The sequence below is a fragment of the Temnothorax americanus genome, unplaced genomic scaffold (genome assembly GCF_048541705.1).
Source record: "Temnothorax americanus isolate GAGA-0224 unplaced genomic scaffold, ASM4854170v1 Scaffold23, whole genome shotgun sequence".
NCBI lineage: Eukaryota > Metazoa > Arthropoda > Insecta > Hymenoptera > Formicidae > Temnothorax > Temnothorax americanus.
This window is the reverse complement of record NW_027509371.1, coordinates 1,066,567-1,084,030: the sequence shown is the minus strand read 5'-3', so window position 1 is coordinate 1,084,030 and position 17,464 is coordinate 1,066,567. Positions and strand designations below refer to the sequence as shown.

Below are 17,464 nucleotides of genomic sequence, written 5' to 3'. Positions count from 1 at the left end.
CTTTCGGCCCTTGTAGTGTAATATACTATTATGCCGTTGCGCGAGAGAACCTACAAAGCGCGCCCCAAGGGGAAGAGAAAAAGTTAAGAGGGTTTATCGACTGACGCGCGGGCATAACTTAGCGGTTTAAACCAGGGGGGAAAGTAAGAGAAATGTAATAAGGTGTTCGCGATGCTCGCCGTTGCGTGAAGCGATCCGGTGCGGAGTGTGGGTGCGAGGTGTAACGAGGGGGAGACGGTATTCGCGATGGTATACACGTAACGTCGATTCTCCGTCACGTGTAGCAGATTTTTGAGGAACCCACCCGCGGGGATTCAACCGCGCGTTTGAAATTTATATTCTTATTTGCAAATTGTGACCAAATACGATAATCGTCTCGAATGTAATTTTTATTAATTTATACACGACACACTCATAATGGGCGAATAATATTGGTGACGTTTAATACACCGGCACGGAAAAAGCTCTTTATCGTTATTTATTTAGTTGCATTTTATCGGTCCGTAACGCATCGCGGTGCACATTAACGATCTCCCGACAAAAAATATAATTAAGCGACGAGGGCTTTTCTCGATGAAAGCGTAATTAGCGAAGGGGCGGACTCCGAGCCATTACATCGGGAATGATATACCTGCTCTTAAAATAAAGCCTGCACAGAAGTTCTTATCCTTCCTCTCTCTGCCACCCCTCTCCCCTTTCCTCTCCCTTTCGTACCCTGGACTCGACTATTTTCTCTCTAATTAAGTTCCACAGTTTCTTGACCCGGATCGTTTTTGCCCGCGCTTGTAGACATTGTGTAATCGTGCGCGCGCGACCCGCGCAAAACTACCCCGGAGAACTACCGCTATCTCGAATCTGGCCCAGTGCGATGGAGCGCGATTCCAAAGACAAATTATTCGGCCCCTCCGAGGCACGTTCCACTTGGTTTACCGTACTTTCGTAACGGCGGCACAAAATGACGCAAGTTTCGAATCGGAAACAAGGCGAAACTAGGATACCACGGTCGGAATGTTACGGTCGGGTGTCATTCGTAATATGTGGATTGTGGATGTAGAGTATGTAAGTTACGATAGTTACGAAATAGGTAAAGGAGTTTAAAAGATATGATTAAAAGGACTTTTTGGACGGGATGAATTTAAAGACTGACATTAAAAACCGCGGAACATAAGAAGAGACGAAAGTAGAGTATAATATTTAACCGAAAATAACATGTTTCGAGGGAAAGTTGTTTTCGCATCTTTTATAATCATGAACTTTTCAAGTCCTTTTTTCTAAACGTTATTTGTTATACGACAAAAGTAAATATTTCAATTTAAAAATTCTTAATCAATATATATTAGCGATAGAATAAAGATGTTATACTTACGTAACTGGGCTTTCTTACATCATAACCGCATTGTTTATTTTTAATGATTTCCTGAAACAAATAAAAGAAGAGAAGATTTGACTTTCAACGGTAGAATTAGCATTCGATGGGAAATGATTTTATACAGCGGTAGCAATCACGGAGTACTATAATCAGTATGGAGAAAATTACATTAGGTTTTCGCTTGCAACAGCTAAAAGGCACGCCGCACGCTTCCCTTGAGCCTATGTCGCTCGACGAACAATTGAAATAATTGTTGCGGTCCCAATCCTTCGGACCCTCAATGCCGCAACACTGCAACTGAAAAATAAGACAACAAATTTTATAATATTACGATATAACGTGCTTCTATATGTTAAGAGAAACTGCTAAATTTTTAATTGTTTATAGATTCCCACACGGATTCTTTGATCTACACATCTACACAGAATTTCGTCGTTTTCTATGTAGTAGTTTGGCAGGAAACTCATCTCAATTCGTTCGCACAGACAGTTCGAGAATATTATCCTCAGGCGAGGCCGAAGTCAGCGCCGATATGATCAATCGCGGTCGAATTTGCGATGAGTATCACGAGCGGGTATGAATTTCAAACGTCGTCATAAATAATTCCGATGACGCTGGAAATTCAGACGAGGCAATATTAAATACGCGACTTAAAAGATAAGAACGTTCGATAAGCGAGGAAGAAAGAACGTCGCGTCCGGTTTGGAACCGGGATATAATAAGCGTATAAGAGAAGGAAATTATCTCGTTGCAAGGAGCCGGGTATATCAAGTGAAGGAGAAAAAGTCTGTGGGATCATGTGAGTTGGGATTCGGCTCGCAACGAGGCTTGACCAGCGACCGAAGTCCCGAGACCTTCATTAAACCTCAATATATGTTTCCTCTGCGAATCCGAGATGCTTTATTCTTCTTCCTCGGCTACCCGTATGTGTCCTCGTTGGTTAGTTCGGTAATTTTTTCACGCTAATCCCGCCGGCCAAATGGCCAACAATGAAATGTGCTCTTTATATAAAGGATACCCGATAAAGTTTCTCCTAATTATTAATTCTGCGTATAACTGTGCCATTGGGAGTAGCGTCATTTGCGTCAATCGTCTACAACGGGTAATTAATTCGTAGATCTTACAGGCACTAATTTATTCGGGAAAATCTCTTGCCAATAAGTATAACATACATTGCACACCGCCAGTTAATATTACGCTATATGCATTTGATTAATCAGCCGGCAAGCGCGCACACGCGTATCTCGCGATACTATTGTATAATTAATTAACCATGGGAATATTCGTATTTCTCGGTACGACATTCGCGAGCCGCGGACGGGAGATATTTCACGTTTAATTAAAAGGCATAAAAATGAATTACCCGACGCAAAGTGTATTAGATTCTCTCGCCGGGGTTAAAAATAGAGAATCGATACGGGGAATATCACGAATTCAATTATTAATAACGGGGTTGCATGATGTGAGAGCGCCTCGCGTTTGTCGTTTCGCACGTACTTCGTACGAATTCGATTAATCAGGCGATTCGTTATCGCGATATAAGAAGTGGCTGTCACGCGAAGCCAATATTATCGAGAGGAAGAGAGAAAGGGAAAGGACAAGCGTCGAGCACCGAAAGATAATATCAGACGGATCCTCCCCCTGGCAACTACCGTAATTTAAGGTAGTTCGATGATGAAGGGCCGAAGTCACAACAATGTTTATGATTTTTTTATCAAATTATTTATATGATTATAAAAAAATAGGATAATGCATTGCAAAGCTTCGTAACGACGTAAAAAGACCATTAGTAAGTAATTTTTACGTTGTAGAATAATATTTTGCCTGAAATAGATTAAAATGAAGTGTGTGTTAATGCGTCGCTTGACTAATTTTCAACTTGTGCCAACTCTTGAGTGCTCTACTTCGGAGATTATTTCGATTGAATTATTGCGTTATTATGGCGATTTACTGAAGTACAGTAATTTCGCCACAAGGTGCATGTAATTTTTTACATAAACAATTTTCCTCGCTGCCCTCATGTATGTACGAGATGAGGGCAGCGACTTGGCAACGCCAAACAGTTCGTGCGGTTGGTACACTTGTTTGTCTTTGCGCTCACTCACACCTAACGTGCACCTAACCTTACGCCGACGATCCCAGCGTGCGGCGTTGTCACGTCGCCACGCACGAGTTGTGAAAATCAGCGCTTGAGCACCGGAAACCAAACTTTAATTATTAATTTAAAAAAAACTGTACGGTGGATCGTGTTCACTTTCAATTATAGGCTTCCTCACAGTGTCCTCTTTCTATCGATATATATTGTTCGGACATTTTTGGCAAAAGATTTTTCGCAAACTCGTGTTATTTTTAGGAAAATATTTCTTTTCCTATTAGACCAATGTTAAAATCACCTAATTTTGAAATTAAATATCTTGAGAACGGGACGGTGAATTATCTTTTTTCTGGGCTTAATCGATTCAGGAGAGTTCCTTCTTTCGATATAAAAAATAAAACCTATCATTTTCGGCAAAAGTCGTTCATCATCGAACTACCTTAAGTTGATTTGTTTTTCAGCGTGCTCGTTTTATTTTATTTTAATTATTTGTTGCGGTAACGTTTCAATTCGTTCCAATCAAATATTCATAATACGAAACATAAGCGCGTGGAATATTCATACGAGATGCGAATGCGAGTCGAGTATTGAGATACGAGATACGAGTTTCCGATTGTAGCTGGATTTAATTATTATTCGCTCGATGGCCGTACAGGCTGTATCAAGAGAGATCGACAACAGGCGCTCCGCTCGATTCCCCATCGATTTCTCTTTGGGCGAGAATTTCGCCGTAACTGGCAAAGCTTAAACTGATAGAGAACATGTAACACAGTGAAACACGCAGATAACAATTGGAATTCACGCGAATATAACGGAATCTTCAGTTCGTATTTCAATTCGTTATCGTTATTGAATCTCTTGACGATCACCGAACGACAACAAGAAAATTAATTTTGACTAGTCAGGGCGCGTTCAACGTTGAGGAACGCGCGCGGCGCGGCGCGCGCAAAACGGTATTGCAGAATAAAATATTCTGCCACGGAAGAATCAACTCGAGATTCCTCCAGGGACAGAATTTTTCTTGTTTGCCGACGTACCCGTCTCTCTTGATACATCCTGTATATCGATCGCGCCGGACCGAACTGGCCGAGTTGAGCCAATTGATAAGTGGGATGGCGACGGTAAATACGCTCCGCGCCACCGCACGAAGTCGAAGTACTAAGCATTTCATTAACCGCCTATAAATGGTACCGAGTGAATCCCGACGGGGTCAGACAATGCGGTGTATGGCAACTCGGTAGTGCTTCGGTTTCCCCGGGGCTGATAGGATTGCCGGAATTGCGCGCCGGCATACCGGGCGTCCCTATTGAAATCTCGTAAACCACAATTGGTCGGGCGACCATCGATTAACGAATTCGACGATACCGCGCTCTCGGCCGAAATCGACTGTCATATCTTCAAACGGAATCATCTTAATCCTCGGAAACGACGTTGAATCTGTATATATCTATATGAGTGTACTATGGTATTTTACAATTTTTATCTGCGCGCGTGCTACAATCATTTTTCGCATTGCAGCGTCTATAAATCTTATAGAGTGCCTTGGCACTCGAGTATCGATACAGTTGCTCTACTCAGAAACGTATTCAATTAATGCAGTTTCTGATAACTATTAATTAAACTGAGAAAAAAATATTATACCGTGTCTTTTATCAATCTCATATTATTCAATTTGTTAAAATGTGAACCGTTGTATTAACTATGACAACACGACGATAGTTTGGACGCGATGGTTTGCCGATGATGAATCGTGGTGGTAATTCAACGCTTGCGGATTCATCATTGCGGGGTCCCGGAGCCCGCCGTCCGCGCGCATCCAAACATTAACCCAATCAGTCCGCAAATGTTTCCGTATGTCTCCGCGTCGCGCAATAATTTATGTGTGTACATACATATTGATCGATGAATCCGCGGCAATCTACGTCGCATCTACATGGCTATATGAACAGCGCAAACCTCTCGCGGCATGTTTCGATACCGACTTCATCCATCCTCCGTGGCAGACGTCCGCTTTTTACTCAAACTGAATCCCGCTAACCGCGCGACGGATTCGTCGGCTAAATTAATTCTCGCGGTTCTGCTGGATACTTGGCCGAACGTAAATCACTGTCGCGCTCCGCGCGCGCGTTCGTAAAGTATGGCGGATCGAATGAAATTTTCGGTGAATCCGGTTCGGCAGTGTAACGTGTGGTTGCAATGTGCGATCGAGCGCGTGTGCGGTTTACCGTCGACTAGCTCCTACTGATAGGATTACCGAAATTGCGGCAGTGTACCCGGGCGATTCTATTGAAATCTCATAAACCACAATTGGATAACCGGATATCGATGGTCGAACGCTACTATATTACGCGCCATTTGGGTGCTGCCGCGTGGCATTCGGAATCTGTATCTGGCCAGATTTTCGTGCTGCGGCCGCGCCGCGCCGCGGCGACTCGATAAAGTATGCGCGAGCTTCCGCGTTTTGGAAACCGCGTCTGACCGCACGATTTCCTGCACTACTTGGAAATGCGAGCACGCGCGCTTATTAAGGCCGCCGCGCCGGTATACGTTCGGCTTCGGTGATTCGATACTTCGACGGGGTAACGAGCACGAAGGAAGCACGAATTATTCTAGTTATATTAATATAATGAAGAATCCTGATATAATCAACTTGCCCAATCTTCTTGAATCCAATCAATGAGGTTCTGCTGATCGGGATCCTCTCTGTAGTGGATGATGAACGCTTGGAAGCCTCCCGTAGCTTGTGACTTTATCTGCGATGAACAAAATATCGTATTAATTAATGTCAATCAATCTGTCTTTTATCAATTAATTATTATTGTTCTAAGATCTAGCCTAAAAATTTTTTAATCAATTTATCCCAATTTTATCGCCCGAAACAAGAGAAAAGAAAAGTGTCTGATATATATAAGACCGTACACCGAAGACCTCGTAGTCTCTACGAAGACTTGTTACGGTCGGTGATTTCTAGTCCGGGATATATTCTCTCCGGACAATTGACGAGCGTCACAGGTGTTGCAGGTGCAATTGCTCAAGGACGAGTTAACTTGCCGCCAGTCGTGAAGTAGAATGGCGCGCATTAAAACGCGAGCTGCGTGCGAATACGGGGATATGATGGCACGTTTGTTGGTTGTCCGAAATTTTCCACCGGGAGAAAATTCTCGTCATGTTTAAAGGATACGGTTAATGGAATTAATTAGTAATCCAGGAACTCTCTTGCTGCATAATTATACGCAAACTTCGTCTCGGCGCCTAGACTATACTCTACATCTTCCTCGCGCACGGGTGTACATATATCCAGAGCGAATGAGATTGTGAAATATGCACCGACGAGAGAAAGGAAGAGAGAGGGAGAGGAATATTATACAATGTATTCGGCATATTCGCTTTGATAATTCAGCCACGTTTCTCGTAGTTACTGAATTAATAAACACGGTAAGCAGAAACGATTACGAATGAACGCAACAAAACTATCTCGAGGAACACTTGTCTTGGAAATGTTGTGTATAATTCTGCAGGATAAATTTTAGTAAAGCTATATACTTCGCGAAATATCACCTGCGCGAATAATTAAATGCGTACATCAGGGTATGCACCGAACAATATTAAATCATATTGCTGTAAAATAATCTATATAATATCTCACACACGCATTTTAATATTTACTAGATTTACACATAGTATTACAAGTAGGTATCTTTAAATATAATGTGTAAATATATTCATATTTTGGAATTTTTGCTGTATAATTATTATTGTACATTATAAATTAATATATATATGAAGGTAATATTTACCCAATCTTTGAAGATGAATCCCAGAACACCGACAGTCATTTCCATCAGCAGTAGTAGCGCCAAAAACATCGCGTACTGCAACACGTAAAATTAATTCTATCAAGATCCCATGAGAAATTAATTAGTACCCATTATTGCCCTACTTACTACCCGTTAGAACCATCCTTTCAACGACTCGTTCCGTTAAGGGGAACTCGAAATTTCAAGAGTTCACCATCAAAGAAAGCGGAGCTTTTCAGTTTTAAGTACTTTTAAACGTTACATTTCTCAAAGGGCGAACTTTCGTTGAATCGCACGCGGCGCGGGTGGCCAGCCAATGATAGACCATAGATATCACGTAACGAACCGGAAGCTCGATCAAAGTTCGAAGTTTCCGAAAGATGTTGGGCAATTAAAGTAATCCAGAAAGAGCTTAATTGAATTCCGTAGGACGCTCACCGCGGCGAGGAGGCATGTGTTCTCCCGTAGCGCGCCGACGCATCCCGTGAAACCGATGATAAATGTCACTGTACCTGCAACAGAATAAATAGTATCGGGTACTTCGTCATCGCGCGAAATGTAACGTGAAGAACACGAATGCATTAATCAATATATCGTATAATCGTGAGTTATGAGCGTGGGTGCGTGCGTCCCGCCGGTGAATTCATTCCCACATCGACATCCCGGCGTGAATTCCCCAGACACATTTATAGGTTCGCAACGAGGTAGATCAAAAAACCATGAAAACTGGAAACTTAATCACGGTGAACGCTGCGTCAGAAGGATTGAAACGGTCCGGCAATATCGGAGGAGATTGGGAAAAAAAGTTGTTTATTTGGTACCATTAATTGAGTTCTAAATCGATAGACTAATCGTAAAAATCATGGTCAATCGAAATTTAGAGATATGTTCACAAAAAGTAGTAAAATTATAATACCTATATACATATACGTACTGTAAATAGTGTTAAAATTATTTTTAACATTATTATATATATATATATATATATATATACTTGTCTGGTTCTCATTCTTCCTTTTAATTTTTGGTTCTCAAAGTCGAGAAGATTTTATTAGCCAGCAAAACCAAGGAATTCGAAGAGTTCTGTGGAATTTCACCTGCGTAACAACTTTGATTTACGAGCATACGCCATGTATTAGTTACACGTAGGTTCGCGAATGCATGCGGTAACACAAGTAATTATATTAAAATTCCTGTGCGTTCCAGCTGAATTTCGTGAGGGTGCGTCATCAACAGTACCGCGTTGCACCGATGGTAATGCGAAATATTTATGAAATTATCTGTTACCCGCGGACGAGCGTGCCGCGTAATGAGCGCTAAATCAATTCCGCGTGTACAAAAAGTTCGCGAGCACACGCGCTTAAAATTCGCTGCATGATATCACGATTAATCGGTGTGGATTCAAGTAACTCTTTTTCGCCTTTTATATTTAATATGCAAATAACATTAATTTTTTATATGATATAAAACGATACGTTTGCATTGAAACTGTTAAGAAAACTTTCATGCGTATATATACATATATAAATTTGTCATAAAAATGTTTGCAAATAAAAATTGAATTTAATCAGATATTAGACAATATTTCTATGTATAGTATAATTTTCATAAATTTGAAACAATGAAGAGTAGATTTAATTACACGTAGCGACGAGATGGCGATGACTCGGTGCATTAAAAAATTTGCAACCGCATCGAGAAAACGATTATAAGTCAAACTCGACGCTATCGAACTTAATTTTTATCTATTATCGAAAGTTATAAGATTTTAGAACGTGTCCGGAAATGAGGGGGTAACTTTTAATCCGATGCAGGGACGGGCAACGTAGAACGAAGCTCTTTCAAGTAACTGAATAATTAGTCCAGACTTACTTTTGGAACTTTTGTTAAGCCTTGCCACGAACTAGAAGAAAATGGCAACGATGAAACGCTTTGCGCTCGGACGAAAAACTCGATGAAGAAAAACGAAAAGTGCGAATGTAGAAACGTGTATACACTTGAAAATGCAGTTGGAAAATTTTTATACCAGGATAAGGCTATTACGAGGCATTTTTGTACGTTAACCACATAAACGAAATCTATTTTAAATTATATGAATTTTTTTATTAGCCATTATTGCAATTGTTGCTAAAAAAAGAATATATATATATATATATATATACTTATGTTTACTATAAAGACGTCTTATTCACGCTACAATTCAGCTCGTATTTGGATTATAATATTTGGCACGCAATCAATGTTTCGTAAAGGAAGCAATGGCAGGCGTGGGTCAATGGTAGACGAAAGAGCTTTGCCGCCCTTGCAATATCGCAACGTTGTTTTATGTCGTATGGTAATAAAATTGCATGATAGAGGAACGCATACGTTTGATCTCGCCTCGCGACACGCGAATATAACGGCGAGAGAGTGTAAGCCGATAATATCTGTTTCGATTTTAGGTTTTCGTTGACTAAAAAGAGAGGATGTATATACAGAGTAATCCAAGTCTTTCGTGCTTTTCTTCGTATTCTCTGCGAACAAAATTTGAAGTCGATTCTTTTGTAGCGTGATTTTAATTAGATCCGGTTTCTTGCAATTAATTTAGGTTTAACTTGTGGCACGCAAAATTACGGATGTTTCATGGAGAGCATTTGAATTCGCGATGACGTTCAGGACAGGTGTATATAAGTACACGGGTGGAAATCAAAACGCAGCACTCAATTGCGATCGCATTTATTTAAGCGCGGAAAACAAACGTAATCCAGGATTTAGTGTTTCTCTTTGCACAAGTTACGATTTATCTGGAATGCTGCGCAATTTTGGCAGGCGGCAGCGCTAATAGTTTTAGGTGGATTTCCAAAAGCGTATTTTCCAAACGAGCTTTGCATTTGGATTGATAAACTTTGAAAAGCATGGATTAATTTTGTGCAAAGGTGAAATTATATAAAATATTTATATATATAGATGTATACTGTAGAAAATTTTGTAGAATAATTGTCAAACTTAGATTAATTTTGCTAAATGGCAGATGTGTGTTGCGACGGAAAAAACAATGGTTTAGAATATCTGCGATACAATGCAATTTTTGTTCGAAGCGTTAAAGGAATCCTATAGTGGCAGTCGTTACCGACATTTAGTTAAATGCATTAAACTTTTAACTGGCTTTACGGAATTGCAAAAATCTTATTTTACAGAATTGAAGTACGTACAAAAATGTAGTTCCGTCCGGTCAACTTTACATAAAAAACAAAAGAAAATTAAAAATTTGAGCATATAGAGCTATCACTGACGACAATATTTGCTTATACAAAAATACTGCAGGTTATATATGTATATACAAAATGAGATACGCTGGGACATAGGGAAAACATTTCAGAACAATATCGTGCAATTAGAACTGAGATTGAAAGCCTAGAAAAAAAGATTAGTGTGTGTAACTTTTATATGTGCAAAAGAACATTCAGGTTGATAGGATAAGCAGTATTGCGCGTAGCGAGAGATGGCGCAGCAATCGAACAAGAACAGATGCCTCTCGTTAGACAAAGACAGATATAGAGAAAACAGGATTAGAAATGTTGACATTATCGACATCGAGAAAGTTCGGCCGCGGTAAAAATGTAATTTGCTGTCGGTTGTCGTTATAACTTTCAAATAGTGCAGCTAAGTCTAAATCGTTGTTATTTATCTGGTAACCGTTCCGCTAAATTAAGCGCAAGCCGGAAGAGGTAGAGTTACTCGTCAAAGTAAATGCAAGTAATTGGAGCATGAGATAATCGAAAGCCAGGCTCAAGTCGATAGAGTATGCTACGCAAGTACGAAATAGTTAACAAGCGCGCGTCGCTTTCCTAAGTACACAAGGTACACATAATGAGGAGACGTCGATTACTTCGATGAAAATGCCGCTTGAATGACGGCTGATCCCTCCTAACATTTTTTCCGACAAATTTTCTTTTACGTTACGTACAGTTATATTAAGATTTTCAGCCAGGGGCGCTCTATTGACGTTTGATCAGGTGCAGCAAAAATTCGTAGTTTCAAATACTACCGTGCTGAACAAACGTTTAATGGCTCAAAGTTAAACAATGGGATAGTTCGCCGTTCACTTCAACTCTACGGAATTAAATATTAGCGCAAATATCGTTTTGTACGGTAAATATTAAACTAATAACGCTTAGCTTGCATTACAATGGCATTACGATGAATAACAAAATTAACCGAGTACATTTATTTTCACGAAACAGGAGCAGCGCGATAAAGGAGCGAACTAGTTCCGTGCCTACATCTGATATATTATTATCCTTTCTTCCTCTCTCTTTATCTTTAATGTGGTATAATTTTTAACAAAAATTAGCGCGAATATCTTTCAATAGTGTCAAACAAACAATTGAAGTAAGTACTACTCTTCCTCCTCTTCCTACTACTACTAGTGAATTTGATTCGACTAAGGCGACGATAGAACTAACGCGCCGGCCTCTTGTCGCCGTCCCCTTCGAACTTCGAGGGGATTGTTTCCACGGACACGGGGCAAACAAATGGATGAGCCTCCGCAAATCGGTCCCCACTTTCGTACTCGAGCGGTCTCTCGCGTACCGTCCGTTGTTCTTCCGGCGTATACCTATACCGGATCACGTGCAAATTCGATTTGGGCCGCCGCGGCGCCGCGACGTCCCGCAGAGAACCACGCCGTACTACAGGCCAGCCCATCGTATACAGGCTTGAATTCGGTCGCCGGGCACATTCCCGGAAGCATTATCGCTATTACGGCTTGGCGAAACCGCGTGCGGGTGACCGCTTCGAAAGCGCGCGCGCGGCTTTCCGGAGCGCGGAATCTCCGCGGGAATCCACGTGTACACACCCGGTGTGTAATTCCGAATTCGATTCATAGCGTCACGTTCCGCAACAGCGGAGTCTCGGAATGTCATCCTCTACGTCCGGAAACGTGATGTCCGTAACGGGGAAGAGAACGGCAACCCAGAAGACCGGCGAAATAAATCGGACACAAACCTCGTCCTAATTTTATGTCCGTCGCCTCGCTGCCAGCTCGTATCTAATTAAAACTTTGGCACCCTGTTAGAAGAAGAGAGAGAGAGAGAGAGGGGAGGGGAGAGAGAGGAGGAGGGAGAGAGAACGGAAGAGCCGCAGCGCGAAATCTGCGTTTATTTGCCGGTAGAGCACGTGTATTATATAGCCGACGGAATATTACATTCGCGTCGCGAAACGGAGAGAGAGTCTGTGGTGGTTAATGGAAACGTATCGAGGGGGACGCAGCGAACGCGCTTTCTGTCAGTGCGCCCTTAACCCTTCCGTATCCGCCGTATCCATTTTAATTAGTGTTCCGCTGGCTCTCCTGCAGAATTCTTGCAAGTTTCCGTGCTTCAATATTTATAGTTCTTCGACGAAAATTGGATATTGGGTGCTTTTCGACAAAGATCGGGATCTGATAGGTTCGGAGATATTACCGTAGGAAAAATTGCTTATCCTTCGACGTTTAAAACAATGATATACTTTTCAGTGTTAGCATAAAACTCGATTCAAACTTATTCACGAGAAATCTCTGTGTATTCACTTTGCACCAATACTGGCACGTACTTCGTACACCCTAATGACCGCGTGCATCACGGAAAAATAGGTTGTCAGGATCGCGGCCGACAAAAAGCTCTTTCTTCTCGCGCAAAACGCACCCTGTAATGGCCGGTAATGTCGCGTGTACACACGTAGCTTATCTTCCACCCTCGTGGCGAGGGAATTGTGTCGTTGCCTGTGGGACTCCGATTCGTAATAAAACCTCGTATTCGGTGAGGACGCACGTGGTATCATTTATACATTATGATTATACGACTCCGACATTATTTTTCATTCCATCATTCTAACTAATTTACCCCATGGTTTACAAGAGAGCGATTCACCCGGGAAACTACCGATTATTTCTTCTCTCTCTCTCTCTCTCTCTCTCTCTCTTTCTCTCATTCTTTCATTCTCACTTCGTTTGATGCGCTCTCTCTGTTAATTGAAATGGGCTTATTATGTTGCACGCTCCATGAAACGCTTTGATAAATGTTTACTTGGTAAATGAAACTATATCCGCTCGCGGAAAGAAAAAAAATGGTATGTAATTGTTAATTGTCAGTTGTGAATGAATAAAATTACTAACATCCGCGAACATAAAAGGCTATAATAACACGTTGGACGCCGTCTTTCTTGCCTCTCTCTTTTCCAAAATAATTAAAACGAATCAATTTTCTATTACTTATATCACATTAATTTTCTACTATTAGCCCTCTAACGCATTAGGAAAGAAGCGTTCCATAAATTAGACTATCGAAATGAAAATTTTTCAAATCTCCAACGTACGCAATTGTACAGAGGTCTCTGAAAAGCGAAGCGCATAGAGCGCGTGCTCAAATAATATAAGACGATGAGATATTGAATTTCAACTTCAGATAGAGGCTGAATTTCAAAGCACCGCGCATGGCTATATATATCTCTATCTGCTATGAGTCTCGGTTGAATGATTATAAGAAGTGGAAATGGTAAATAGTCCTGTCTGTTTCTACTCAACGTTATGTCGTTCCCTTAAATTCCTCGTTTCTGAAAGGCATCTATAGGACGTTCCGGAATTCGCGACCTTAACTTTGACGGAATCTTTTTGCCGAGTCCGAAGAGCAAAAAAAAAAGAGAGAGAGAAAAAGTAAGAAAGTATGCGGTTTTTAACAAATTTGTTTCTCTCGGAGAACTTAAACTATTCGAAAAATTTACGACTATGCAGACACCTTAATTTCCGGTTCGCGCCGTGTTTCGTTTCTCGGAGAGGTAAGCTACAATTCCCCGATCTTATCCAAATTACAAATCCGCGCTATATTGTCGGTCGGCGCATTACGCGACTTCCGCGTGAAGGAAGCGCGCGAAATATCGCGGACGAATTAGAACGAATGTCGTCCTCCGGGCAACCATTACGAGACCACCCGAATGGCGTTAATACAGAAATCAAGTTATGGCTGCGCGGTCGTGCGAAATGGTTCCGCCGACGGAAACGATAGTCCCTTTGCAGGCAGTCCTGAGAGGAAAAATTGCGATCGCCGACATCTCGCCAAGGGAAGGCACCAAATGTCGGAAAACTACGATTCTTACTATGATTAGTCGGCGCATTATGTGGGGGGTAGTTTCCTTCTTTTATATATTACAGTTCATTTTTATTCTCTGCCACAAAAATCACTTTATGCTGCTAATATTGTTTTACATTTTTCTGAATTGAAAAAAAGAATATGACAAATATATTTCTTATTTGGAATTTATACTTGAAGATTTAAAGAAATAATTTTTAAAAGTTAGCACTTTTAATTAAATATCTGTTATTCATGCATTAATTTAATTAATGGTCCCGATGTAATTTCTCCAAATGTTTGATATTTTTAAGCGACCAATATTGCAAGAACAATTTCACGAAATGAGTTAAAATCTCTGTCACTCTTCATTGAAGTAAAGCATTGTTTGCATCGTACGTATTTATAATTAGGATTTCCTAAGAACATTTTTGTTGAAAATCCTAAAATTAAAGCTTAGTTCAGTACCACTCGAAGAGAGCCATTATAACTCTCCGTGCGTCTCTGAGAGTCGCGAAATGAGCAGAAGAGAGAAAGGAAGAAAAAGAGAAAAAAGACTCTGGTACTCACCGACTAGAATGAGGATAAATGCTGGATCGAGTGCGACGTTCGTGAGGCGGGACAGGTTGTTGAAGGTGTCCTTTTCGGTCCATGCCCAGACGCCCACTGCCATGATGCCCAGACCGAGCCACTGCGACAAAAAGAGAGAGAGAAAGGGGGTGAGAGTTAGAGATTGGCTTAAGTGAAGACGAATATCGGCGGTAAGTTTCAGCTAACCGGAAACTTCCTCCGAACTGTTTTCGCGCCGTCTGCCATATTTGCGAACAAAGTTTTTCGATTATCCCGACGTGAGAAATATAAAAATCTCAGGATAGAGATATATAAATTCTATTATAAGTAACGCATTAGATTGATGCAAATGCGATTAGTCGTGTGTTTGCCAAATAAAACTGAAAATATTATGTAATTTCGTGAGAAAAAACAATAGATTATTTTTGTCGATCAAGCTCGTTGCCGTTGACTTTAATACTTTTACGGTATAGAAAGGGGGGAGGTGTGTTAAGAAAAAAGGATTATTAGAATATAATCGTTGGATCAACGTAATTGTTTGTGGGTGCAAAAAGGTAAATGCGCGTGTTCACGCACGGTTTGTGGGCTTCTGTCGAAACAGCCACTCGGCGAAACTGCGAGTCTGATGGGTCTCGATTATACGGACCACCCGGTCGCGTGCGATTGCGCCGCGGATACGATTACCCGCGAATAATGAGAAAAGCACCGGGGGGAAAGAGCGAAAGAAGAGAGAAAATCAAACGAGAGTCTAACGGCTTTCGACCGTTAACGGTCTCATGGAGACTCTTTCGCCCGTGTATGTGCGCGTAGTTACATCTCAAATAGTTCGCAAACGACAAACGACAACGTTTGCCGAGTATTCCTCTGGCGGGCCGTTTTGTCAACAATTCTTTTCCTTCGCGTTTTCAAAACCGGCCGCAAAGCTTTATTGAGATCGTGATTTTGATAGACCGAGCGTGTATAACGCTTTCCCGAACGTCCACCGAGATCGATCGTCCACACGAATTCCCTCTGTCGCTGATGTATACCAATCAAATTTGAAATCTCGCGTTTTTTCGTTCGATTTAATAATTTAAATTTTAACGATTTTTACCCAAATTTCAACTCGTTTTCACGAATGAGCTCGTCAATTCGCGCGAGGATATAAAACGGTTCAACACACCTTTCATCAACAAGAGCGTTAATTATCCAATGCAGCTTTAATATTAGCCTGAATAACATGGCAACCGCATTTGCGGTGAGATTGATATTCGGCGCCGTGGCATTTACTGACATTAAATCCACGCAATTACCGATGACATACGTAGACCATGTCGCGTGACAAGATCGACTTAACGTGAAGTAGCTGCAACACCTGAGGCTGCGCCTGATAACGCGTACGCATTTCGTGGGGTAATCGGCTCTAATCTCCCCGGAGGGAGACAGGGAGCGACGGGGCGCAGTTTATGACGGTATACATAACTGTTCTCCGCGTTTGCTTTACGTTCGATAATTTTCACGTGCGCGCCGCGCGGGACAAATGGGTCACGGCCTCGTAACGCGGTGAATTAAAAGGCGAGTACTGTATTCCGTAAATTGTTATAAGATTATCACGTAAAATCAGTCTGCGTGTCTAATGATATACGTGCTATAATTACGTATCGTCGTAAACCAGGTTGTTCTATTCTGAACCTTTTATTATACACGATAAAGATCGATATCTCGCTCTCGACATTTGCAGCCGGCAATCATTCAGTTTTGCAAAAATTTCGCGCACGGATCCACGTTCTTATCACCGACGGCGAATGCTGATGTTAATAAAAAAAAATTATTTATCGCGCGCAGGTTTCAAAAGTTAAACGATTCGTACACTGCCACACGCGATAATATCTTACGAGCGAACGCGGGCGGCCTCTTTCTTTTGTGGTTTTTTTCCATCGTGACCAATTTGACGATAGCTGAAAAGAGGAAGCGAGCGAGAAAGAATCGTCGAACGCGTCGAATTGTTGGAAAGCCATTCGCGATAAATCATCTCGAAGTTGAAATGTACACACGCGCGCGCATAAAAATACGCGGCTCCCCATAAATATAATTTGAAATACGCGGTGCGTTTGCATTTTTTATTATTGGCAGCTACCAATTGTGCCCATTTTATAGCTGCGAATGAAGCTTACCGATGAATGATCATCAATGTTAAGTGTGACCACTTTATGTTGCAGTTCTACACATTAGTGTACGTCTTGTTTTCTTTTTACTGAATTATTGTTATATTTATGTTACTATTTATATTTATAAATACATATCTGTCCTAGGCATTAATAAATAACCGGAATTCTCGTCGGGCGCATCAATTATTGGTCGATCGATGTGTATCGACAAACAAAATAAAAAATAGAAGAGTCAAACTGCATCACAAGTCAAACGGTCCTCCGTCGAATTCTGCGCGCAAAATTTTTATTTTTATTTTTGGGAAGGCGTATGAATAATTTTTTCCACTGCGGAGGTTCATCGCACGGTGTTTTATTCGTGCCAAAAACTACCCGTTCATAAAAATCGTCGAGACGGTATTTCG

At 41.3% G+C, this 17,464-nt stretch overlaps 2 protein-coding genes across 5 annotated transcripts in view; one reads left to right on the top strand and one right to left on the bottom strand.

Moving 5' to 3' along the window:
• LOC143898288 (small ribosomal subunit protein uS3m-like) overlaps window positions 1–17,464 on the top strand; it is a 167,597-nt gene that overhangs the window by 53,994 nt on the left and 96,139 nt on the right. The gene's annotated exons all lie outside the window — the stretch shown is intronic.
• The window catches only part of Tsp26a (Tetraspanin 26A), a 122,906-nt gene that overhangs the window by 15,125 nt on the left and 90,317 nt on the right, over window positions 1–17,464 (bottom strand). For all 3 annotated transcript variants that reach the window (XM_077407645.1, XM_077407643.1, XM_077407644.1), the window contains exons 2-7: window positions 14,914–15,034; window positions 7,700–7,773; window positions 7,262–7,336; window positions 6,119–6,217; window positions 1,538–1,666; window positions 1,367–1,417 (exon numbers count right to left, since the gene is read on the bottom strand). In XM_077407645.1, the coding sequence (XP_077263771.1) occupies window positions 1,367–1,417; window positions 1,538–1,666; window positions 6,119–6,217; window positions 7,262–7,336; window positions 7,700–7,773; window positions 14,914–15,034 (549 nt within the window). The remainder of the gene's footprint in view (window positions 1–1,366; window positions 1,418–1,537; window positions 1,667–6,118; window positions 6,218–7,261; window positions 7,337–7,699; window positions 7,774–14,913; window positions 15,035–17,464) is intronic.